At 41.4% G+C, this 27,447-nt stretch overlaps 1 protein-coding gene across 1 annotated transcript; it reads right to left on the bottom strand.

Moving 5' to 3' along the window:
* Window positions 1-4: 4 nt before the first annotated feature.
* Window positions 5-27,176, bottom strand: REDIC1 (regulator of DNA class I crossover intermediates 1; the record flags this gene model as incomplete). The annotated part of the gene is made up of 13 exons (XM_084618220.1): window positions 5-616; window positions 1,032-1,114; window positions 2,139-2,205; window positions 6,472-6,532; window positions 7,275-7,347; window positions 7,618-8,138; window positions 11,891-12,024; window positions 13,438-13,641; window positions 16,302-16,368; window positions 18,389-18,521; window positions 19,370-19,508; window positions 21,714-21,753; window positions 27,154-27,176. 13 exons carry the CDS (start codon window positions 27,174-27,176, stop codon window positions 5-7), a joined length of 2,157 nt encoding a protein of 718 aa, XP_084474346.1.
* Between the last annotated feature and the right edge of the window lie 271 nt (window positions 27,177-27,447).

The following is a 27,447-nucleotide window of genomic DNA, read 5'->3' as shown; positions in this document are numbered from 1 at the left end:
GTATTCAGTTGTTCTCTTCTCTCTTTTTCATTATGTTAATGTAGTTCAGTACATCTACAGTCATCTTGTCAGGCAAAGTCAGATACCCAGTTTCAGGAGGAAATTCTGCAATAATTGTTGCACTGTCTGTTCCTGAAGACTGAAATGCCTCATCGGCTGTAATTTCCTGCCCTCCAGTGGTATCTGCTTTACTAACATTAGTTAGTAGTTCAGCACTGTGGACAGAGGAAAGATGATTTCTACAGCAACATGCTTGTATTATATCACACTGTATGGCAGCATTTAATTTTTCTACCCTTACAGGGGGGCTCTCAGTTTGTGACCAAGCATCACATCTTTCTCTCAGATTAATATTCTTCCTTTTAAATGATATGTGTGGTGAGTTGTGCTGAGGCTGGTCTTTATTTTCCTCCTCTGTTGCTTGTAAACTGGGCTCTTTCTGTTTAGGAGTGTTGGCTTCTTTCATAGCAACACCAGTGCAGGGAGGGAAAAACAAACTCTCTGTGCCAAAGCTATGTTGTGGTCCTCTGCTTGTTGAAGCTGCAATTGGATTGGCACTGTTTACTTGAAAGGAGCTGTCAGAAAGACACTTTTCAGCTAGGTAGTCCTCTTCAGACTGCACAAATAGATTTGTATGAATGCAGTTGTACATAAATCCAATAAGTTGCTACCACAACTACAGTAAGTAAAGTGAAAAGGCCAGACCTATGATCTTCTTGTTCACGAACAGTTATGCAATATAAGGAACTGAGTGGAACTGTATTTCATTAGATATTATCAAAATTCCCTATGGTCCAATATCACTTACAGATAATGTAAATGACTGCTTGCCTATGCTATTTTAAAGCTTAAAGTGGATTCTTTTTTATATTTCTCACAAGTGATTTTTGCTTGTATAAAAAAAAAGCTAATAACTACGGTAATACAGCAAGTTCATCTGCATGTGCTTTGGCATGAGATAGCATGGTGATGAGCTCGTACAAATAAAAAGCATAATAAAAATATAAGAAAGATAAAATTGTATTGCTTACCATCTCGGAACTAGTACAGAAACAACTGTCTGTTTGCTTTGGAGAGTAACCGGGGGACTGACTGCTCAGTGATGATTCAATGTCTACAAAATGAGGTTAGACTGAGAAAAATTAGGTACAAACCAACCAACCAACCAACCTCTCATATACTGCATGCACACCACCTTAAAATAACACTGACCCAATTTATAAATAATTTTAAGACACTATTTATAGTAGTAAAGGTTAGCTAGGTCATTGTGCAGTACATTATAAAGTGCCTATTCTCCTCTCAGAATAGGTGCTGTCTCCTGGTAGAACCCACGGGAATTATATTCATGCTCAAAGGCCTAAATTGTGCTATTAAAATGCAGCCCTGTGATGGGCACAGTGTGGCGCTGTACTGTCAGAGGCAAGCTCCATAGGGAGTGTGGCAGCTGCTTTACCTCATTGGTATCTTGTGCCCCAGGAGGTGGGGATGTTTCTGGAAACCACAGAGACTTAATCTGTGCCCTGCTGCTACAGAGGGACAGGTGGGGGTGCAGACTCCTATCACTACAATGCCCCTGTGGAGTTGCAGGACAGTCTGGCACTAAGAGGGTAAAGAGTCTAGTAAGAGACTACGGTTGAACTTCCAGGGCAGGGACTAATTCATGTCAAAATATTTTACAAAATATTTTCAAGCTAATCATGGTCCAAAGGAATGAGAAAGGAAGCAAATGAAAAAACTATATCTGGAACGATCACCTTATACTATGGGCTTATTCATAGGCTTCTGCTGTTGTGTTCTTAGCAGCATTGCTAAACTGTCTATGTTTTTTTACAATTACCACTCTTCGCAAAATTGGCTTTTTATGTTTTTGGATATGCCAATAGTAGCAGAAATGAGACAATGAAAAAATAACAGAGGATTAATCACTAAGGAGATGCTAACTTTAATCTTTTTAGATAAAAGCAATTAAAAGTATTTCAGTTATGCACTAATGTTCCAATTTCTTCATTCACTGTTGGGTGAATCAGGCATATTCGTAGCTCACAAAACAGGATGCAGTCACTTTTACTTGACTTTAGATGCTGCTGTATCAGTTTTACGTGGAGAAAATCTACTTTAGAACTATGTATACTGACCCTTTTCCATCTTTCCAAGCTTTGAACAGACTTCAAAATCACACTGTTCCTCCTTTGCTGTCAGAACCTTTTTTAAAAAAGTGAAGTTAACACATTTTTCAGTCCAACAGTCATACTTTTCTTCCTTGTATTCCTTTCTATAGAATCTCTTTTTCCTGTATCCCATTGGCTGAGGATACTAGAAATCTCCACGATGGTTCTGCCATGCATCTAGCCTGACCTAGCAATGTGTCCCAGCCTTCCCTCATAAGAGCATAATAGCAGCCACATGGCAATTATCTAGTTCTCTTGGGGTTAATATTCCTCCACTTTATAACTTAACACTTCATTCACTGGACTAAGAAATATCAATTAGTTGCCAGACCATTTATTCTAGTCAGCACAAGTAGTGCTGCTACTAGTTAAGGCTTCCTGACACTTTCTATTGGAAACCTCGATTTTCAGTTGATTATAACTTGGCCACACTTCAGCCTTTTGGGCTGAAAACTTCCAGCCTCAGGCTGAATTTTTCTGGAAAATGTAAGCTAAAGTGTTTTGGCTATTGCCAAGATGAGAGAAAAACAAACAAACATGGTTTGCCCATGTTAAAAAATAGGCTTACATCCATTTAATTGAGAAGCTCTTGTGTCTATGCTTTGGAGCAGGGACATTTGGCATGTTTCTTGCCTTTTTCTTTTTGGCGAGTATATCTGAGGAAAGGACGCTGCCTTCCATGTCATGGGGTCCACTTTATCCCTATTAACTGATGGTGGGCCTCACCTAGTCACATGGCTGTAATATTAGAGGAGTCTGCATGGCCAGCTTTTAAAGGACGGTGACCATATTTCCCTATGCTGAATATAGGACACCTGGTAAAATTGTTCAAATTCAAGTGAGTTCAATGGCAATCAATCAATGAGAACTCTGCAGTACCCCCTCTCAAAAACAAACATGCTATAAAAACTCCAGGGCCCAGTAGGGGAAGGGGGGGCTTTGGGGGCTGGGCTGGCGCGGCGCCTCGGGCATAGGCATAGTACGACTTCTATTTTGGGGGCAGGGGCCAGTGGGGCTCAAGCCAGCTCCATATGGTGGGTCCAGGGAGGGAGTGCCACCTCTACCCTCTGATTCACCTCAGCAGCCCACCCAGCCTGTCTTGTTTGTGGCAGGGGGGGAAAGGCGCAACCCAAAATTATAACCCAAAAGGTGGGGAGTTCAGCTCAAAAAGTTTGAAAACAGCTCAGGGTGCAGCAGGGGGTAGCTCAGGGTGAAGGGAAGGGGTAAGTAGGGACTGTGTGCGGGCAGGGGGCTAGCACAGGGAAGGGGTGGCTAGAGGCCGTGTGGCAGGAGGGCTCCCCTATGGTCCCTGTTCTCTGAGGGCTCTGCCGGCCATGGCGCCAGGTCCCCCACCCCTGCAGCTCTTACCAGCTGCATGAAAAAAAGGGGGCTGGGAGCTAAGGAGTAGCTTCTACCCCCTGCACCAGCAGAAGAGGAGGGAACACCACGGCTGCCTACTCCATGGCACCAGCTCCACTCTGTGCGGCTCCTTGCCTCGAACTGGCCAGGGGGCAGGGAGAGAAGGAGGCGCGCCATTAAAAATAGGGTGACCATCCATCCCGTTTTTAACAGGTCAGTCCTGTATTTAAGCCCTCTTGCAGGTGTCCCACCTTTAAAAACAAAACAAACAAACAAACAAAAACAGGTAAGTTGTCTGGTATTTTCTGCTCCCCTGCTGGTCAGTCAGCACAGCCCCAGCTGCCTCTTGTTTGCAGCAGGTGGGTGAGTGTGGGCAGGTGGTGGCCGGTCAGTGAGGGCTGGTGGTGGCCTCAGGCTGGGTGGAGAGGCAACATCAGGTAGGAGGAGAGGCAGACCTGGGGGAGGGAGGATGGGGTAGGGGTGTGTGTGACCCCTCTCCATGTGAAATCTAAAGCAGGAGTTCTCAAGGGGAGGGGCCGCAAGCCCTTTCAGGGGGGTCACTGGGCGCCAATGCTGAAACCCAGAGCTTGAGCTCCAGTTCCCCCTGCGGGGCTGAAACCCTGATCCCCCCCCCAGCCCTCCCCTGGGGCTGAAGCCCTAATCCCTGGCACCCGTCCTCCCCCTGTTGAAGCCGGGAGCTGTGGTTGCTGAATGTCTGAGCCCTGGCGACCCCCACGGGGCTGAAGGCAGGAGCTGTGGGGGGTGTAAAGCTTCCCCCTGGACTGCCCTGCACTTGCACAGCAGTTTGGGAGGGGCAACATTCCCGATGCCCCTCAACTCTGCCCATGGGCTCAGGAGCTTCTGCCCCACAGGGAGCATCAGGAATCTGGGATTCAGCCCCGCGGCTCCTGCCTTTAGCCCCGCGGTGGTTGCCAGGGCTCAGGCATTCAGCGCCCGCAGCTCCCGGCTTCAGCGAGGGGAGGGGAGGAGGGATACCAGGGATTGGGGCTTCAGCCCCAACCCCTTTACCCCCGGGGCTTCAGCCCCATGGCTCTCAGCTTCAGCCCCATGGAGGGTGCCAGGGATCGGGGTTTCAGCCCCGAAGGGGGCACTGGGGCTCAAGCTCTGGGGCTCAAGCTACTCCCATGGTGAGCCAGCTCCCCTATCTTCTGACACTACAGCGGCTCCTGGTGGGCAAAAAAATGGTTCTGTGGATGAAGGGAAAGCAGTGGATGTATCGTTTCTTGACTTTAGCAAAGCTTTTGACACGGTCTCCCACAGTATTCTTGTCAGCAAATTAAAGAAGTATGGGCTGGATGAATGCACTATAAGGTGGGTAGAAAGTTGGCTAGATTGTCAGGCTCAACGGTAGTGATCAATGGCTCCATGTCTAGTTGGCAGCCGGTGTCAAGTGGAGTGCCCCAGGGGTCAGTCCTGGGGCCGGTTTTGTTCAATATCTTCATAAATGATCTGGAGGATGGTGTGGATTGCACTCTCAGCAAATTTGCAGATGATACTAAACTGGGAGGAGTGGTAGATACGCTGGAGGGCAGGGATAGGATACAGAGGACCTAGACAAATTGGAGGATTGGGCCAAAAGAAATCTGATGAGGTTCAATAAGGATAAGTGCAGGGTCCTGCACTTAGGACGGAAGAACCCAATGCACAGCTACAGACTAGGGACCGAATGGCTAGGCAGCAGTTCTGCAGAAAAGGACCTAGGGGTGACAGCGGACGAGAAGCTGGATATGAGTCAGCAGTGTGCCCTTGTTGCCAAGAAGGCCAATGGCATTTTGGGATGTATAAGTAGAGGTATAGCGAGCAGATCGAGGGACGTGATCGTCCCCCTCTATTCGACATTGGTGAGGCCTCATCTGGAGTACTGTGTCCAGTTTTGGGCCCCACACTACAAGAAGGATGTGGATAAATTGGAGAGAGTCCAGCAAAGGGCAACAAAAATGATTAGGGGTCTGAAACACATGACTTATGAGGAGAGGCTGAGGGAACTGGGATTGTTTAGTCTGCAGAAGAGAAGAATGAGGGGGGATTTGATAGCTGCTTTCAACTACCTGAGAGGTGGTTCCAGAGAGGATGGTTCTAGACTATCCTCAGTGGTAGAAGAGGACAGGACAAGGAGTAATGGTTTCAAGTTGCAGTGGGGGAGGTTTAGGTTGGATATTAGGAAAAACTTTTTCACTAGGAGGGTGGTGAAACACTGGAATGCGTTACCTAAGGAGGTGGTAGAATCTCCTTCCTTAGAAGTTTTTAAGGTCAGGCTTTACAAAGCCCTGGCTGGGATGATTTAATTGGGGATTGGTCCTGCTTTGAGCAGGGGGTTGGACTAGATGACCTCCTGAGGTCCCTTCCAACTCTGATATTCTATGATTCTATGTAATTGCAGCACCTCCCCAGCAGAATCTGTTATTTTGCTGGGGGAGAAATCTGAAGGAGACATGAATTTTGTGCTTATTTTTGTTAAAAAGTGGGGAGCCATGGCCCCTGGCTGCCCTGGGTCTGGTGCTGAGAGGTATCAGGGGCCAGGAACCCCTTTCCCATAGAGTTGCTGTATCCTTGCATCATATTTTGGATCAAGTGGTGAATGTTAAGAGCTCCATGTAAAGAACACAGAGGAAGCCACTGAAGTGCACACGTACTATTGGGCCTACAAAACCGATGAACAATTCTATGTATTTTTGAATGCCATCTACTGGCCCCTTATCTATATAACTATTTACATATGCACAGCTATAGAGCACTCTCATATCAGGAAATGGTATGTGGCAACCTCTCTCACAGTACACACCCCAAACAGTAGCTGCCTGCTGCTTTCTGGAGCTGCAGCAAAGAATCTGATCCAAAGTGCCTGGCACCAACATCTTGTAGTACATAGCACAAAAGTACATTTGTCTCCTTAAGCAAAAGCTAAGTAAAACTGTTTTACCTCTTCAAATCCAAAGACTTGTGAGCACTCACAAGTGAATTGTTCAAGAGGAGCATTGTCACTAAGGAATAAAACCAAAATAAGGTCCTAAGGCAAGAGATTCATGCTATGGTTTTCAGCATCTATTTACACCTCAAATGAAAAATATTACTAATAAACTTATGGTCCACTTTGATTATTTTCATAAAACATAGCAATACTGCTATTTGTAAGCTCATTGTCACTGCTCTCTAATTACAAAATGCATCCAGCTATTACAATTTGTTAAAGATATAATACAAAGAACTTGATTTTATAAACGTCATTTTTGTGGAACAGTATGCTGTTAAAGATTACTGAAGACAATGCCACTTTGTAAAATGAAAAAAAGACAGCTCCAGAGGAAAGACTGTAACATTGGGTACTTGAGCAACCTTGAGGTAACTGATGGGTCTGCTCAATAATGCCAATAATGGCTGTTTGTTTTATTTAAAAATATTGTCACGCTGTCTATTTAACTTATTATTTTTAAAGCACTTTGCATGAGTTTGAGTATGAAAGGCACAATCTAAATACTCATTTTATATAGAAGAGGATGGTGCATGTTCAGAAATATCTTGTATATTAAATATTTGCAGACTTATGAGCTGCAAAGCTAATAATCTTAGAAATTTTCATGTTCTTATACTCAGTGGGTGAAACTGTGGACTCACTGAAGTCAATTGGAGTTTTGCCATTGACTGCTGTAGAGCTAGGATTTCGCCCATCAAGTCTATCATATACAGATATCACATTTTAATTTAACAATTGCTTATGAAACTTACTTATTAATTGTTGAATAATTCCACATTTTTTCCTCTAAGCTAATCTTGTGATTGTGGTGATTTGTAAATGCTCCTTAAAAACAAAAATTAAACCTTGAATTTAAAATACAATTTTGAATTAAAACAAATGATTCCATCACAGTTTTGATCAGAAATTACTATTAAGTGACATATTAGCTCATAAGATGATTACCATTATATAATTCTACCTGAAACAAAAATACTACAGTGCCTAGTTTCATAACATCTTTCTCACTATGACATACAAATCCCGTGGCTCACTAAAACAATGCCAAAAAGATGGAAGCATAGTATGTTACTTCCTTGCATCACTGATACTTACCTGTTCTTTCAGATTTTGAAGGATTTTCTTGGTTTTCAGAAGATATAATGTAATCATGTCCATCAGGATATTCTTTCAAGTGGCTTTTATTAGGCTGTTTATTTTCTTTATGGCTTGCACTTGAAATATTCTTACTTTTAAAGAAAGTCTGCTCTGGAACAGTGAAAATCCCTTTAAGGCATCTGTCTACAGTATACCTTTCAGTACATTCAGTCATGTTATAAATTTCTCTATTATAAGGGCTACATCTGTAGGATATTTCATTCATATCATCTGGATCTGTAAATAACTGGCGGATACTACCTTGGTTAACAAAAGGACCACAATATTCCATGGAAGGAATATCATGAAACAGCGGTCTCTCATCTTCAGACAGTGCTAGACCATTTTCACCGTGAGTGTCGTTTGCTGCTGTTTCTTTCACAATACCAAATAATGGCTCTTTTATTCTGTTGTTGCTTCCAGAATCTTTACCAGTAATTAAAGCTGGAGTATTACCAACAGAATTTATATATTCTGGACTTTGAGGGGAAAAAAAAATAAAAGAGAAAAAGCCTGCTCAGTACAAAAGTAAGCAAAACACTAAATGCTTAAACATTAAATTACCAATTTTAAGTTAAGAATCTCAAAAAACTTTACTCTTTATGCTCTCCATACTTCTATCAAAAACGCATGTTCTTTTAATGGATAAATCCTCCTGTATTATAGATGTGGTTTTATAGTAAGGCAAAAAACTTATAACCTAGACCTGCAGCTTTAAAGAGAATTAGAATTCGGTTTCACGCCACCTCTGAACATAACTGCAGACCTGAGATGTATCCTCTTGCACAAAGAGCTGTGAATAACCAAATCACCCACTGTATGTCACTGCTGCTCCACTCACTGCTGAATTAGACACTGGACTGTGCACAACATCCAAATGCAAGACAATCTTCTTTAGGGTTTTTAGAAGGTGGTTTGTTCTTTTAGGGTACAATTCCCCTCTATACAGAAGGCCCATACAAAGTCTCTGTACCACTTAAGTCACTGTTCTTAAGTGGTCAATAGGCCTTGTGCAAGCTCTCTGGACAGAGGGGAATTCCATTTGTATCTAGTGGCAGTGATTTACATTTGGCACAGAATTTTTTAATAAAGTAGTAATGGGACCAAACATACATTTTCTTTTGCCCATAGTACAGCCTCAGCATACAGTAGGGGTGACATTAATGACCACTATAATTAAGGCTGCATAAATATTTCCATTCTAAGCTCACTTGAGCCTTAATGAAATTTTCACCTTTCAAACTAAAACTTTCCAGCTTCGCATCCTGCCTGCAGGATAATATTTCAGGGAGTCTAAGTAAATAAGTTTAACTGTTTAAGTGCATAAGTCTTTTTTCCTGAACACCACACAACTTAAATGTCTGGAAAAATTCCTCACTGGAGAGACGTGCGTTGGTGTGTTCTGGTGAAAAGTGTTTTTGATTTTGACCAAGTGAAGAGCCTTTGGGAAAAAATCATGCACATAGCACATGTTCGTGCACAGTAAGGAAGGATGCATCATGTGCAGCATAGTTTTTGAACAGAAATACAGAGGTATCTTAGTACAAACCCACATTAAGGCTCTGAGAACTGACAAAAGCAAGGGACTGTAAATTAATGGCTGATATTTCATCCTTGAGTCCGGTCACCAATGCAGGGCACAACTGCATGACCATCGGAGAAAGAGAAATGCCACAGTGTTGCATACCATGATAAAAGTTTTGGAGTGTCTGTTAGGAAATACTAGAAATTGAACAAAGACCCAAAATGATCCTAAGGTGAAAGCAGTGTCCTTTGCTTATGTAAAAACTGGCAAACATTTAAGTTTTAAGAGACTAAATACATGAGGAGGGAAAACGTTATCTGCAGAAACCTACGGACACAGCTCTGTAAGAACATAACAGAACTGAAGCAACAAAGAATGCAGGGGCTCTGCTCTTAATGCGTCTGCCCTCCTCCCAGCTACTGTTTGCTATCCTCAGCTTCTTTTAACTACCTCCTATTCAGCTGATTTACCGTCCCTGAAGCTCCTAATTAATCTCCTCTCACTTCATTTTCCCACAACTTTTGTCCTGGTCTCTCTTTTCTTCAAGTGGTATCAGTAAAACCATGCTGTTTCTGAAATGACTTTCAGTAGTGTTGACCAAAGCTAACCTGTGAGCATTATAACACCGCCAAGTGACACTATTTAATGCTAAGTAAAAGTAAGTGCTCATCTATGACCCAGTCTACTACTATTTAGAGTCATAGCCATCTGGCATTTGTACATTACATCCAAGTTTTTGGTTACTGCTTAATAAATAAATGCAAATACTCTAAATAGTTATTTTAAATAAAACTCCGATAATGCACAGTTTTCACTGTACCTTACAAACCATGAAAAACACATTCCCTACCTTGAACAGCTGGCAGTCAAAGGCAAGATAAGATGTGGGACAACAGTTCAGATAAGAGGTTGTAGGGATTATAGATGAAGAGAATCCAGCATGGAGGAGGGAAGATATGAAGGAGTGAGAGAAGCATTTCTTCAGCAAAGAGGAGGAAAGTGTTCCAAGCTTAAAGCACAATCCTTGAGTGGGAGAAGGAGACAACTGGGGAACAGTAAGAAGAGAGGATTGAAAAGAGTGCACAAGTGAAGGGGCATGAGGAAATGAAAGTGGAAATGTAGGCGAGGCAAGATTATGTAGGGCTTTCAATGTGATGCAATGAGGGCCAGGAAGTAAATGAAGGGATTCAAGGATGGGCATGATGTGGTCCGAGTGAGAGAACAGGAAGAGGACTTCAATCATCTGCATTTTAGATAGCTGGGGAAAAGGTGGGAGAGGTGAGAAACAAAGATAAGTTAAATTTATGGTGATCAAGTTATTGGTCAGTCCAGTGTTCCTGTAGCTAGTGCTGCCTGCCACGAAGTGAGAAATCTACAGTCCCTTTCTTGTAGAGGCAAGCAAATAGACTGGGTGTACTTGAGAAGAGCTCCCATTACTGTGCTTCCCCGATCACTCTAGTCAGTGTTGGAACATGAGGATGGATTCCAAAAGGCATTCTGTCTTGCCCTCCTCAGTCAGGTGGTGGACCAGGGACTTGAGAGCAAGTGATGCAATAAACTGGGCAGAAAAAGTAGACTCCTTAGGAACCCAAGAGACATGCAGAGAACCCCTGGAACAAACTTGAAATAAGATATTTATTATAAACTGCATATGGCCCTAAGCAGTCAGTCAATAGGTAAAGTTTTTCTCTTATCGGCACATTGTTCAAAATATATTTATTTATCATAGAATCATAGAATATCAGGGTTGGAAGGGACCTCAGGAGGTCATCTAGTCCAATCCCCTGCTCAAAGCAGGACCAATCCCCAATTAAATCATCCCAGCCAGGGCTTTGTCAAACCTGACCTTAAAAACTTCTAAGGAAGGAGATTCTACCACCTCCTTAGGTAACGCATTCCAGTGTTTCACCACCCTCCTAGTGAAAAAGTTTTTCCTAATATCCAACCTAAACCTCCCCCACTGCAACTTGAAACCATTACTCCTTGTCCTGTCCTCTTCTACCACTGAGGATAGTCTAGAACCATCCTCTCTGGAACCACCTCTCAGGTAGTTGAAAGCAGCTATCAAATCCCCCCTCATTCTTCTCTTCTGCAGACTAAACAATCCCAGTTCCCTCAGCCTCTCCTCATAAGTCATGTGTTTCAGACCCCTAATCATTTTTGTTGCCCCTCGCTGGACTCTCTCCAATTTATCCACATCCTTCTTGTAGTGTGGGGCCCAAAACTGGACACAGTACTCCAGATGAGGCCTCACCAATGTCGAATAGAGGGGGACGATCATGTCCCTCGATCTGCTCGCTATATTTCATGTTTCTATTTCTCCTTTGTGAAAAGGGAATGATTTCATGAAAAAAAATTAAATTCTTAATTAAAAAAGAAACCAGAAGAATTATTTAACCAACAGGAGGAAAGTGCATGCTTTTGTTTGTTCTGCAAATTACATGTGTAATGGAGGAATTCAGTGACACTACTGAATAATGTAGTGAGAAAATGAACAATTGAATCTAGGATATTGAACTAAAATAACATTTTGTAATTTGTAAGTAACCTGGTACTTTTGTCATTTACTTTTCATTCCAACTTAATTTTCAAAGGGCATTGAAGTACAATAAAAAATAATAATCAGATGAGTCTTGAAAGTCCTTTCTTATTTTTTAAATGTGACTCTTTTTTTAAAACAAACAAACAAACAAAATCTCTGCCTACCTATTCAATTTCTTAAACAATGTTCCCAATGGCCCTGCTGTATTGGACTTGCTGAAAATGCATTGCCTGTTTTGGGATTTTGAAACCCCAGGGTCTTGAGAGAGAATATTTCCCGACTGAGAAAATGGTAGAAACTGCCAAAATATTAAATATAGAGAATAGTTAAATTTTAATATTTAAAATGACATTTCACATTATATATACTATATTAACTATTGTGATTCTTTTGAATTTTGTACAATAAAATTCAACAAGACAATGTCCTTTCGATCTCTGTGAGGAAAAACAAGATTTTATTCTAATACAATTGAAAAAAATGGAATAATGCTATTTATTTCCATAAATTCATTATGGAGGAAAACATTCATAGTACTGCTCTATGTAACAGGCCAAATCCTGCTTACCTTATTCACATAAGTGTCTCAACTGACTTCAGTGCAGGTCGTATTTTAAATGCTGGCTGTCAGCCAGCTTGCAAACAGAAGGCCTTCAAATGTCCATCTAGCATCCAATGCCATCAGAACTACAAAGTTCTGACTTCCTGAACTTGCATTAAGATACCATCACTAATAGAATTTAAAGGGTTTACATATGTGTGACAAAATTATTTTCTAAAAAATAAAAATATTTTAGCAGGAAAAAACCCTCATAATTGCTATTGTATTTTTTTTCACATGATTTTTCATATTTAAAACAAAATAAAACTTCAAAATAGAATAAACAACTGTCATTAATTGCCTTAAAATGGTATATCAAAATACTGATTTCAGTTAAAAGGTATCCTCTGGAGCAGGCGTTCTCAAACTATTTCAGAGCATTGACAACATCTTAATAGAGAGATTGTGTAAGAGGATGTTGTGTGATCACAAATTAGATTCCCACATAAGCAAGTACAGAGTAATATTAGGAAAATATTCATACATTTTAGCTATCTTTACTTCAATGCAGGAGTGGGAAAGAGGAGAGTCAGCACCATATTACCAGCCAGCTCTCCACAGAGCACTTGCCAGCATCTGTGTGTAGTCCATAGAGCTTGCTTAGCCTTTACACTATTGTTATGTATTCATGAGTAAGAACTCAGAGAAAGTTCTGCATGTTCATAAGATCAACCTGGGCTTATTTTCAAACCAACCAATTTTTTTTTAAGTCACTCTAAATGTAGTTTGCACCAATCGGCAAGAAACCTTCTGCCATTTCACTAGTGTTTCCCAAACTTGGGATGCTGCTTGTTCAGGGAAAGCCCCTGGAAGGCTGGGCCGGTTTGTTTACCTGCCACGTCCACAGGTTCGGCCGATCGTGGCTCCCACTGGCCGCGGTTCGCCGTGCCACTTCCCGCAGCCCCCATTGGCCTGCAATGGCGAACCGCGGCCAGTGGGAGCCGCGATTGGCTGAAACTGCGGATGCGGCAGGTAAACAAACTGGCCCGGCCCGCCAGGGGCTTTCCCTGAACAAGTGGTGTCCCAAGTTTGGGAAACAGTGCGCTAGACCTATCCCAAAAGAAAAAATTTCATTGAATACAATTCCTCTGAAGTGACAACATATCAAACCTGTTTGATCTGCTTCTCCTCTTTGTAGGCCACTTCCCAAGGGCTGCATGCTAGGTTCGTTCTGAAATCTTGTTCTGTAGATTGTTTGTAATTAGAAGACCAGGAAACTGAAGAGGATGCTGGATAGGAATTACAGTCTGCTGCTAGATTGTGCAGATGTTCAAGACTAGAGTCTGTGCAAGTTGATTCCATAACTTGTGATAACTTAAGTAAAGCACAACAGACATTTTATTTATCTAAAAATATTTTGGTTTAACACTACACTTTCAGTAAAATTCTTTATTTTACAGAATACATTACACATGTACCTACTACAAGAAAAACGTAAACCTATTTGACCTATCCAGATATAAACCTTTTCACGAAGAAAAAAAAAATTCTGCCAATGCCATTTCAGCAGTGCACTTAGGCACATGCGTAAAGTTAGGCGTGTGCTTAAGTGCTATGATGAATGGAGATGGACTTAAACATGTATTTAACTTTAAACATGTACTAAAGTGCTTTGCTGAGTTGAGGCTTAAATTAACAAAATATATTCTATTTTACTGTAGGCTGGAGAGCTGTTCTGTGGGAGGGAGGGTGCTATGTTGGCTCAAGCCAGTCAGCATATAAAGGAGATTTGGAGGCAGACTGGGTGAAGTGCTATGGGATCTGCAACTACACAGATCCTGGTTGCCCTTACACTCAGCATAAGGAGCACATAGTGGCAAGGTCTTCTGTTCAAACGAATGGACAATGCCTTTGCATTGCAATCCTATGGCTTGCCAATAGGCTGGAGAATATGAATCTTCAGACCCACCCTCTCTGCTTAGTACTTTGTACAAATCCCACTTTCAGGTTTTGTGGGGGATGGAAAAATTTCACTCAATGCAATTATTTATTTTAAATATTTTTTTAGCCCAGTGCCTCCATTTTTGGATGCAAACAAGCATGCAGGTGCAAATGCTGGTGCACACTTTTCAAACCAGCCTGACACTTGTATGTGCACAGTGTTAGCAAGTCTTTGCATATATAAAGAGCAGGCACAGGCCCAGATGACAATTTGCCCCCAATGAGTTCTGGGCATTCTATACCAACCTAAAATAATGGCCTCTTTCTCTCCAACCAGTATGAGGGATAAAACTGTAGTGGAAGACGTTTACTAAAGTAATATCTAGGAAATTAATTTATTGCAAGCTGTGATCTTTGTAAAATATATTTTCATAGCCAAACACCTAACCTAGACTAAGTAATTCTCCTTTGCTCAGACAAAGAATTTAATCCTACAAATAGGTTTATCTTTCTTACTTTGTCTAAAAATCTTGGCCCAATTGCATGACTTTAGGAACAATGGATCAAATTCTCCACCAGCATAACTGCAGTGGAATCAGTGGATTATGCCAGTAGAGAACTTTGCTTAATTGCTAGGTCTAGAGAGATTTTATCTCTTTATTCATAGAAGAATTGGTGTTTAGTAGCTGCATCTGAGCAGCTGATAACTTTATTCAAAGGATGCCTTTCATAAAAGCTATTAGAAGTGTAACATTTACACAGATCTAATACTTCAATATTTGCATTCTAAGGCCTTACACTCACACTACCAAAGCAAAAATGATGATGGAGCTTTGTTGTGACACACTGGGGACAACATGGTTCAGTTAGCCTAGACAGAAACAAAGGGCCTAATTGTGTGGAGCACAAGTCCGTATGGTCTCACCTATAGGCCCGATTCACTTAATGAATTCTGTTGGTGCAAGATGACACAACCCTGGCTCTCAGCTGTTGACAGTCTGAGGAGTGCAGTGTCATGAATTGCCAGCAATCCCTGTTACACCAAGGAGCCTGGGAGTGGGCCAGCAGAGCTGCAAAAGTGGGGTGAGGTCGGGCTAGGCCTTCTGGAGAAGTGCTGATTCAGCTTCTTTCATGGGCATCTTCTAGCAGGGAGCCTCCTGTGGAGGCCCAGGTGGATAATAAAGCTATCCTTCCACCTCCTACTCATCTGCAGCCACCAGTACAGGGGGTTGCAAGTTGATAAACCATCTAAACCATCCTTCAGTCCATCTAAAAGAATGCAAACAAACCATGCTTTAACTATGTGTGAGATAATAGCTTCTCCGTGGTCCCACATCTTTTTGGCAAATGCATTTAAAGACTGTACAGATTTGTTTATGATAGCTTACTGACATCTACCCTAAATTCAATATACTTTTGGAAATGCTTGTAATGGATTTTTCCAGGGACAAATTCTCTTCTCAGTTATACCCCTACAACACCATCAAGTTGAACAGGTGTAGTGGAAGCAGAATTTGTTTCAACGTGTTTTAGGAGAAAGAGCTGAGGACCAGATTTGATTTGTATAACCCTGCCCTTTCCCTATTTATCTTCTATTGTCAAGTTGCCTCCCATCCCCTGGGCTCTGCCAGTGCTCCCAGCTTTGTCTGCCAATTTCTCAACTTCTTACAATGACCTCTGTGTCTTCTTCCACGTGACCTGCTGTGTGTGGTACACTCCTCTGAATTCATCCTCACAGCCCATATCCTGTCCACATTTAAAGATTCATTTCTGCCATGTTGCTCACAGTGAATCAAACTGACTTTATGTACATTTTACATAGTTTGCCTTTTGTTGTTCCCATTCCCTTTCCCCTAACCTCTGTGTACTTGTTTGTCCTTACTGTAAACTCTTTAGAGCAGAGACTGTTCTTGAGTGTTTTGAAACCACCTAGAATAATTTGGAAGATAATTGTAATGATGCAGCATAGGCTTAAAGAGGAAAGCTCTACTTCACACCAAAAATCTGTGAGATTAGGCATTGTTTTAAAAAACAATTTAAGGGTCATTTGTTTACAAAACTGATGTCAAGTTATAAATGTATATTTAGCTTACCTGAGGTTGGTATTTCATCTTGTCTGAGAGATGCTTTCTTCTGTTCTCTAATACTTGTTGTTGTATCCTTGTAACAAAGTATAAGAAAAACCTATGATATTTGGAGTTCTTGGCCAACATTTTCAAAAGAGACTCATGATTTTGGGTACCTAACTTGAAAGATCTTAAAAGGGCTTGATTTTCAAAGAGTCCTGAGCAACCACCATGGTCCATCTGAAAATCTGGCTCCTTTAAGATGTCTCAAGTTGGGCACCGAAAGATTGAAGATTCAAAATAATGTTTGAATACAGTGGCCTGCTCCTTAGATATAGCTACTGCATGCAGGATCTTACATGAGTAAAGAAATAGTCCTTAGTCACTTTTGAAAATCTAGAGCCTCACCTACAACTTTTTGTTTGTTCAAAATACATTTCCGAACTCCTTTATATTGGTGAAGATGTTTATGACCCATCTAATTGGAACTTAAAGCACTGCTGTGAAACTATTTCAACCCTAGAATATTGTATTTATTTTCCTACTCATAATTGACGTTTCCTCAGAAGATCTTTTCAAGACAGGACTGTCTGGGTAACAAGACCGCTACAAGCGCAGGCAACACAGATACCTCCTCACGAAAGCAGATCCCCCACTTCAGTCCAGAACAGTCCTAGGCTCCCAATCACCCACTAGTCCTCCAACTGCCTTTTCCCCATGAGATCAGTCATGAGCGGTGGGGAGAGGACATCCTTATCTCTAAATTTCTATCTTATCCAGTGTAACCAGTGCTGGTGAGCACCTGGCCCAATGTCTGGAAGAGACTGAGGCATGGAAGCGATCTAGCTGGCTAGAACTTAATCTGGATAAGGCTGAGATGATGGTGGAAGGCTGGGGAAAGCAACAAGAACATATAGTGAGAATTGTATCTGTCCCTTTGTGGAGGGTGCATATCTGCCAGTTCATAGATTCTGAGATTTTAAAGCCAGAGGGACCATTAGATCATCTAGTCTGACATCCTGTATAACACTTCTCTGCACCCTCTCCAATTTTTCAAAATTCCCTTTAAAATGTGGACACCGGAACTGGATGTTGTATTCCAGTATCAGTCTCACCTCCCTACTCCTATTTACTACTCTCCTGTTTATACATCCAAGGATTGCATTAGTGCTTTTTGCCCCAGCATCACACTGGGAGCTTATGTTCAGCTGTTTGTGTCTATGACGTCTACATCCTTTTCAGAGTCACTGTTTCCAGGATACAGTCCCCTATTATGTAAGTATGGCCTATATTTATTTGAGGTGTTGCTGGATTTCCAGCTGCTGTTAATCACATAGCAACAGTGTTTTCCGTCTTGCTCCAGCTAAGAGATTGCAATAATTTCTTCTGGATGCACACCTTGCTACTGTGATCCCTGTCTTTGTTAGCTCAACATTAGACTATGCAGTGTGTTCCATATCGGGCCATATCTTAAGTGAAACCAGAAGCTGCTGCAGAATCCACTTTTTGAGTGTATCTTGCTGAGAGCACATGACACAAGTGCCCTAGGATCTGCAAAGGTGTCTGTAGATTGCAGGTAGAATTTCAGGTGTTTGTTTTGACTGAAATGGCTTAGCACCTACTACCTACTCGAGAAACTGCTTCTCTCCCAGAGTTATAGTGCCACACGACCAATCAGCAGAAGTGTTTGATCTCAGTTTAATAAAAAAAAAAAAAAGAGAGAGAGGGGTCTGTTGGCAGTGTGTTCTGTGTGAGGGGTCCTCAGCCGTGGGACCCGGTCCCTTCCCTTTGGTCTGAAATAGCACAACTTCTTTGACCAGGGGACCGTGCAGCATGCTCTAGCCATTTAGCCAGGCTTTTGGGGAGGGAGGAGCATAATAAGGGCTGTTAGTGTGGATTGAGCATCTATAGGGCTGGCTTTGGGGAGGGGGGTGTTGTGGAAGTTGCTGGTTTTACTCTTGTTCTGATTGTATTTTTCAATTTTGTGATGGTGCCTGGATTGGCACTTTTAGAATATATATTTTATAAATCAAAAGGAAGAAATGGCATCATGGAGCTCTTATCTTTGCTGAACTTCATTAATGTTTGACCAGTGTCCATAATTATTCAAGTACCTGTACTGGATGTCATCTAGGGCTATTTTAGATGACGCGCATTGTGGTGACATGGGAAATTCTATATTCCGTCTCCTTGTAGGTGTTTTTAAGCCCCTGTTCAGATCCACATGGACTGGTTTTCTCATTCTGTCTGTAATGAAAGTGTTCAGAGTGTTAGTACCTATGTCACAGAGAGATTTGAGATATCTGAATTTTAATAAGAACGCAGAACCCACCCTTCACTCTACATAATCAATATAAAATACATACGTTTTGCTTTATTTGCCATTACCGCTATCTGAACTGCTTATTATTAACTCTATTTTACAGTCTATTAGAGTATACACTTCTTTTATCCACCAGATTTTGGGCACTGCAAGGCTCTATTACACTTCTCATTTAGTTCCTGAGGGCTAAGGTGTTCCCACAGCCCATGAAAAAACTTGAAACGCAAGGCCTCTACAGTTTTATTCATACAAAAATGCAATACAGTACAACAGTTAAGGTTCATAAGGTAGATGGAGACGTTATTGAGGAGATCAGTGTAGGAAGAGTGTGAAAGAAGTGGATTTTGAGGAGGGATCTGAAGGAAGTACTTGATGTAGAGGTGGTGATAGGCTATTCCAGAGTGATAGTATGTTCCATGAAAGAAGTCATGAAAGTGGAAGTAGTATATGAATGGAGTGTTTAAGAAAAGAAGGTCACAAGGAACAAAAAAAAGGGATGTATGATGCTACTTAGCCAGGTACAGAGCTGAGCACAGCCTTGAAGGTGAAATTATGCTGCTAGCCAAGATTATTAGGTTCCTCTTTTGTCCTCTGACTTTTTTGTGTGGTTGCTGTTTCACTTTCAGTTAGATTTTGATTAAAGATAAATTGAATTGTTGACACTACAAGCTATAATCTTACAAGGGAGTACAGAAGAGTTGAGGCAATAGCAGTTATAGGTTACAGTAAATGGGTCTTCCAATTGTAAAGTCTATTACTATATTATACTCACCAGCAGTGTCTTTCTTGGTGGATATCTGGTTAACAACATACAGGTTGAGGAGATCTAAACTGACTGTTGAACTTTTAGGGGGTGATGATACTCCTAGCAGCTTCATCTTTGATCTAAGCTTTTTCTTTTCAAAGAATTCCTATAATTTTCAAAAGACAGAACAATAAACCACTTGATAGATACTACAGAGCAACGCAGAAGTATATGTGGTACATATTCATGATTTACCTGCACAATTGCCTTTAATATCAATAAAATCACATGGCTGAATAGCTATACACACAAATCTAGCATTTAAATTCACTTTCATCTCTTTAAAAAAAGATTTCTTGTACAAATATTATCTGAATTGCTTTTTGAAAACCAAATGAATGATGGTGCTTCTGATAGGAAAATTCAGTCTCTGAAATTTCACTGTTTCCACCTTCACCTACCTATTAACAATTTAAAACTTTGTACAACATTTTTTTTAAGTGTCAGACTCCCTGGAAGAAAAACAACTTCTATTTTTCAATAATTTGAAGAGCTGAGACTTTGAATGCACATTATAAACTAGCAAGAAAATCAACAAGGATTATATACACAAGGCCATCCACAAAGATGCAAAGAGCTTATCTTTCTCTTAGATAGCCTTCCTTGGCACAGAATATACAGTCCTATGAAAAAAAGAAAAAAAACTCCCATAGCTGCCCTCATGTGGCAAGAGTCTAAAGCAGATCTGGTTAACACTTCCAAAATCTATGGAGTATGTAAACAATTCAGTTTAACCCTTGAATTCTGTTCATAGCAATGCAGGGAACAAGCTTTGTGCAGGAGAACAGATTATTAATAATCATCCTGAGATCATCAGTATCAAATGCAGCAAATAATACTGAATGAGTAAATAAGAACAATGGTAACTTGTTCGTTTTAGCCACCACAAGGACATCAAAGACTCCAGGATGTGCCAAGTTACAAAATGCTGCAATGCTTTTCATGGGAATATAATTTTGGACGAGACTAGTAACCACCCCCATGTGATATTTGACAGATTTCAGATATGACTTTTTGGTAAATATTTTCCAGGATAAGCAATTGTATAATAATCTTTCAAGTTATTATGATATTGGTCTTTGCAAAACATATATATACTTCAGATAAAGCTATTTCCGATTAGGAAGACAAGGGGCCAAATTCAACCCTGGCATAAGTGAACACAATTCTTACTGTCCACCTCTTTTAATCCTTTCATTTCCCTCAGCATTCTTAATGCTGCTTCATAATCTTTATCTCTTTCCCTCTCACCATACAAGAATTTTCTGAATGCCTCTACCCTCAAAATCCCACACTTGTCCCTTATCAGCATATATCCAGATATGGTCCCATATACCTTCTTCCCATTACCTTCACACTTATTAAATGCACTGTTTACAGTTATTGTGTCACATTCCTCTCCATCAGCTCCTGGACCCCCTCCAGCCAGCTTTTACCATCTCTACCATGCTGGAGCACATTACATACTTGTAATGTTATTGATTAGCCCAGTTAGTCCTTAATGATCTGCCCCATATCACTTGTGTATCCAAGGGATTAGGAGAGTGTTTGGGGAGGGACAAGGGGACCCCAGAGGGTCATCCCACTGGTGGGAGTCTGCTTCTGGGACTGGCTACATCCCACAAGCCTGCTTTTCCTTCTCCTTTATGGCTTGGTGAGAGGTGCCACTTGGAGTCTAGTCTCCATGATCTATTCTGTGTCCAGAGTGGGTGCAGACCCCTTACCTAGGCTTCCTAACCTTGCCTCACTGCTCCTAACTCCTACCAAGAAGGAAGAAAGTCTGTTCTTATTATAGTTACACGCACCCTCCCTCACTGATTTCTTGCCTATTGTGTGACATTTCCTCTGCTAAAATCAGGACAGAATTTGATCCACTCAGTGCACTTTGGAAGCCAGAAAAAAGTACTAAAACATTCTTACGTTTAACCCCAGAAAGAATGCCATCTATCTGTAATTAGCTATTAGTTGAAATGACCAAGTATTTGAGGATTGTGAATCTGCAAGCCATTCCTGCAGTCATATCTGTATAACGGGCATGTGTTTGTAATGGGTAAGAAATTACTAAACTTTACAGGACTTTTATGCATCGAAATACATACACAAATAATAATTAAAAATCAAGAATTCAGCTTGAAGCTCTCCTAGACAAAATATTTTTGCCCTGAAAAATTACTCTGAAGGTATGCACACTAGTCTAATCTCATAGCACTGTATCTCCCTTCAACTGCTTTGAAAAATTATCTGCATGTGAAATTCATGTTAAACCTTTTTTAGTTGTGTAAAATAATTATAAATAGCTATAACAATTTACCTTTTGCTTTCTCCTTTCCTGTTTAAGTATGATTCTGCTCCTGAAAGGTGGCAAATAGCTAATTAGTTCTTCAAAAAGGGATTATTATTTATTTGCAGAGTGTAATTTAAAGTTGAGACATGAGGAGGCTGGACTGCAATACTTAGTAACACTACTGGGAGATAAATGCATAAACCCTCGTCTCTGAGGATGAGACAGTGGGCCAGTCCTCAGCTGGTGTGAGACAACATAGCTCTAGTCAATTTGAGCTCTGTCTGGGGATCTGTCTCAGGATCTGGCCCATTGTCTCTAAATCAGGGCTACTAAACACACTGTGTGCCTAAAAGTCCAAACTTTTAAGTGACTAATGAGCTATGTAATTATCTATTTTTAAATCCTTAGAATAATACAAGAAATTTTTGACAATATATTTATTCCTTCAGTTTTTCAACAGCCTTTTTTCTGCTTTTTATGCCATGGCTCAACAGTAGTACAGATGCTATAAGAGCAAGGAAAAACAAAAGCTAATGTGTATAGCTCAAGTTCCCCATCATTCTAGGCTTCCAAGATTATAACCCACATTTTGAATTGAAACCAAAAGTAAAGGTGGAAGCCATTACAGATTTTATGGGATCATAGCATCCTGCATCACTCAGATGGCAGGTGATTACATTCAGTGCTATCTGGAGCTTCTAGGTGAATTTCAAGGTTAGCCTTATGCAGAGCATATACATTTATTTACTTGGAAGTTTTAAAAGTGCTGCGTTTTTTTGACTTTTAAAGTCCTCTAATGGTTTGGCTCCATCCACTTGTGATACTGTAATACAGTGTCCACCCTCACACAAGGTGAGCAGGTTAAATCAGGTCAATTGCCCTGATAGGCTGCCCCTGAGGGAGAGCCAGGGCTGATTGATGATTGAGGCCAGCTGGGCAACGGTAGAAAGTTTGTATAAAGCCAGCAAGCTGCAGTCAGAAGATTGCTGTAGAAGAAGTAGCCTGTAGTCATTTCCTGGGAGGGAGGGGGAACAATGATGATGGCAGAATTAAGTAGTCACTCCCTTGAAGGAGGGAATTTGGGTTAATCAACCCAAAGAGGATGGGAGGGCAGAGAATTAGAAAAGAGTCCAGGGAAATAACAACAGGGTCTCGGAGCAAGCAGATTATGGTTGTACATAGGGTCTCTGATTGGGAACCCAGAGTAGTAGGGGAACCTGGGCTTACCTATCAGCTGCTGGGAAAGGGGTACAAGACCTGGCCTTGGGTGGGGTGTGGATGAAGACAGCTGATCCAGTGGCACTTTGATAACCTGGAAGGGCTGTACAGTTTCCTGTCTGGAAGGCAAAGTCACAATATGTAGAGTTCCAAAGACTGAGTGGGGGCCTAGTGAGAATGAGAAGACAGAAAGGGGTGTCAGTCCAGAATCAAGTTAATCACTGGAGTAGTCAGGAGGAGATGCTGCCCTAGCGGTGAGTGGACCTGTGACAGGGGCCTTCTGTTTCTTGTTTTAACATGGTAGCTGACACCACCTGAGATACTTGAGCAACCAATCCCTTCCTGATATAAATGGAGGCAGGTGCTGTTAGAAGAGCATCTTGGTGAGGAGATGATTTCCCTCTCTGGTTCCCCATAGTCTTAATTTCAGGACACAATACAAAACCAACCAATTTTCTCAACATTGCTGTGAGGAAAATTGATATTTTGTCTGGAGGGCTAAGTGGTAATTATGGGACAGGAATCTAGGTGAGGGATGATTTCAGGATGACCAGCTGATGATTGAGGGGCCTCAGTATGCTCAAGTAGGAAATGTTTATGGGAATAGGAAGGTGAAGTATGGAGGTCTCTCCTTTGCAAGTACCAGGTGGGGATGGGATGTCTCCATGGAACTGTACATTTTAATGTTGGATAAGCACTTTATAAATATATATTGTATGTAGTTGCAGTAGGGGGGGCCCTAGTCAAAGGCAATTTTTCTGCTGCCTAAGGATACCACTGGAATCCTGACATGCAATTAATAGCAATAGTGGGTACCATAATAATACACAAGGGATACACATTTTGCAAAATGAATGTTATCCTCCTAGATATTTTGTGATATGTACAGGATAGTGCTCCCAAGCATTTAGGTCAATGTTTATGTCAAGCTGAAATTTCCCCCACATACTTAGTGCTGAACAACTTGAATCTTACAAAAAGGCTTCCTTATGCATCTGGAATTACTTTAGTTTGATTCTCCATATATGGTTAGGATGATTACAAAATTGTTTAGCAAAACTAACCTCAAAAGCCTGGTGAAATCCTTTGAATTTTAAATTTTTGAATTGATGGTGGAGTGCTTTTTATACTTAAAAAAAAAATTTCAAAAACATTTGTTATAAAAAGCTTAGTAAACCTGCTGGTGGTGACTTTACTGTTTTCTGTACAGCTCAGTAGTTTCACATCTGCCTCCCCAGAACTTGATATAAAAATAGATAGGATAATAGAAAATACACACTGCCAACTTTCAAATTTTTCTGTTGAAAGAGAATGAACAATCTTGTCACTAAAACCATTACTGAGAGCAAAAGGCACTGAAGGTTTCCTCACTAATTAAACTTTGGTCTACTGATTGTAGGCATTTTATTTTCAAAGTTCTCTAATGTTCAGAAGATGAGCTTGTCTCCTTTTAATTTCTCATAATTGAGACATGTACATTTGGCTTATATGATGGGGAAGATCTTGAATTTGATTAGAAATGTAGCAGTTATGAATAAAAGGTTATAGTCAATTCAGACTACGAAGGTTGCAGAATACAAAGTTTGAAACTGTTTCCAAATTGCAAGAAAATGAGAACAACAAAATGTGTTGATAATTGATTAACATGATTCTATTACAGCTAGGATTTTAAAAATATAAAACATCAAAGTTAAAATGACCCGGAAACTAAAATCAGAAATGTAAAGTTACAAAAGCTCTCTAAATTTCATTTAAATTTAAAAGAAGTCTGAAGGTTTACAACATGTCTTGGACCATCAAATCTCTGAGTGAGACAATTAGGCCTTGCCCACACTGACCATTTTAGGGATACTGCATACCATTGCTCTAGTACCACTGCAGCTTCACCAGCGCTCCCAATGAAAGGAGCTCTAGTGTAGAGTGGCTGCCAGCATCATGTCTTTCATATTTGCTAAAACAATGGTGGGGAAATTTCTCTCACTCAGTTTTTACTCTTCATCCTTCCAAAATATCGTATGATTAATTATGTTTATTATAGTAGTTCCTAGAGAATGGGGTCCCCATGTGCTAGGCACTGTACAAATAGAGTACAAGACTCTTTGCCCCAAAGAGGCTATAATTTAAATATACAAGACAGACATGGGGTAGAACACACAAACAGTGAACAATGTGATGGCAGCAAATGTCATGTTCCATTTTTTCTGTGTTGGGGGGGAGGGGGTACTTAAGTGCTATGATAATACTAATTAATAATAAGAGGGGATAAGCCAAATAGGAAGGGCAGGGGTGAAGATGGTCAAGTGTGCAGTGAAGCTCAAGTGAAGAGTGAGAGGGAGGGTTGAGGGCAAACAGCCAATGAACACTAAGCAAAGAAGGTCCAGTCAAAACTGTATATGACTTAAAATTTATGGCATAATTAGGGGTAAAAGAATCAGTTGTCTATAATTAAACTAAACCTATTCTAGTGACCAATGTCCCTATCCTGCAATGGGGCTTGATGTGGGCAGAGCCTGTCCCTGTGCACAGAATCCAGGTTCAGACCTAAATGTTTTTTAAAAATTGGCTAAATTGCCAGGTTCAGAAAAAAAATTTCTTCAACTGTTTTCTTGTTTGGATAAAAACAATCTTCTGAAGTGAGAAAACGTTGTCTCCTTCTGATAAGGAAACTGAGAGTAATAAGTCTAGGGTTTTTAAAAGTGCCTAAGGGGGTTTGTTAGTCTCTAAGGTGCCACAAGTACTCCTTTTCTTTTTAAGGGGGTTTAGGCTTTCTTGAAAATTCTACCCTAAAGCTACAATGGTGTGGTAGATAATTTTCTAAAGCATAATCGGAATTTGAAGGAAAGGAAGCCCATTCAAAGATGGGTTTCAGAGTGGTAGCTGTGTTAGTCTATATCAGCAAAAAGAACGAGGAGTACTAGTGGCACCTTAGAGACTAACAAATTTGCTTTACCTTTATCTTCTTTCTGAGGAGGACCTAAGCTAAAAGAGAGAAAAGAATAATTTACTAATTATTGATTTGAGATTTAGAGATTCTGCTTTGTAGCAGTCTGAATTAGTAGATCAGTGTTCAGAGAAAGCACAATAATGCTAAATTCCTATCAGAACTGAAGATAGCTTGACAAATTACACTGAAGAGATTAATCCTGCACAAGTGGAAGAAAGGACTAGAAGACCTAATAAATATTTTTCACCCCTAATTCCTTTTCTAAAAAAATCAATTATTTTCTGTGAATTAGTAATGCATGCATCTTTGCTGTACAAATGTTAAACGTGCCATACTACTAAAAACTTTAGACAAGTAATAATAGACTGAAACTAACTTAAAATTTTGTATAGAAGCCCCATGTACTGATAGTATCATGATGCTGTTGAACAAAATGTAAAAAAAAATACCCGTTCCAGTTAACAAGATACACATTTCATTCATACAGCTGTAGTAAATGCAGGTCAGATGACACTGCAGTAACACTTTCTGTTACGGCCCCTTCACCTAGCCCCATTCTGTTCAGTCCTGGAGGAGTGGGAGAAGGTCACGTCACATATAGCTTTGCACTGCCCAAACAAAAAGTAGGGATGGAAGTATGTGCAGAGAAGCCCTTTCTGAATGTCCCACCTTACCCAGTCCTGGGAAGAGACTCCTGTGCACTGCACAAATAAGGGGGGTCTGTGAGGGAGGCCGAGGAAGGGAGGCCCTTTCAAACAGTCTGACTGTGTCAGCTCCAAAGTGGGGAGGACCATAGTACACAGCCCCATGCTACCCAATCTGGATGGGGGTGGGGGAAGAGTGCATAGGCCCCATTTGTGCACAGCCCCACGCTGTCATGTGTGTGTGTGTGAGTGAGTGAAGTGTGTAGGCCCCATTGTACACAGCCCTCTGCTGTCAGTCTGGCCTGGGGAAGCGTGTAGGCCCTAGCGTATACAGCCCCCTGCTGCCATGTATGTGTCTGTGTGAGAAGCATGTAGGCCCCTTTGTGCACAATCCCATGCTGCCGGTCTGGGCTGGGGAAGTTTGTAGGCCCCATCGCACACAGCCCCACGCTGCCCTGTGTGTGTGTGTGAGAGAGAGAGAGAGAGTGTGTAGGCCCCACTGTGCACAGCTCTAGGCTGCCCAGTCTGGGAGTGGGGGAAGCGTGTAGGCCGCATTGCGCACAGCTCCAGGCTGTGCGCTCTGGGGTGGGGGTTGAAACCTCACACTGGCTCGGGGCCTGGTTGTGCCTTAACAGTGAGGCCCTGGATGAGCTTCACTCACCGGGAGCCACCAACCCAGTTCATTGTCTGAGAGAATGAGTGCAGGGGGCTTGGAGGTCTGCTGATGGTGAGGGTCTCGCAAATGACCACCCACGTCAAGGCAGCCTGCCTGCAGGCCGGCTGCAGCTGGGGCTGAGCAGAGGTTCTTCTGTAGCGATGGCTCGCAACCAGCGGGACTGCTGACACTGAGAGCAGGGAGCCTGTCCCTCCTCTTCCTCACCCTGTGCTCTCCTTGCTGGCAGAGTGGCAGCCAGCCAGCTTGGACTGCTCAGAGAGGAGCAGAAGAAAGAAGTGG

Source organism: Lepidochelys olivacea (assembly GCF_965140295.1).
Source record: "Lepidochelys olivacea isolate rLepOli2 genome assembly, chromosome: 1".
Lineage (NCBI taxonomy): Eukaryota > Metazoa > Chordata > Testudines > Cheloniidae > Lepidochelys > Lepidochelys olivacea.
Note: the sequence above shows the minus strand (reverse complement) of the source record. Positions and strands in the feature narration are given on the sequence as shown.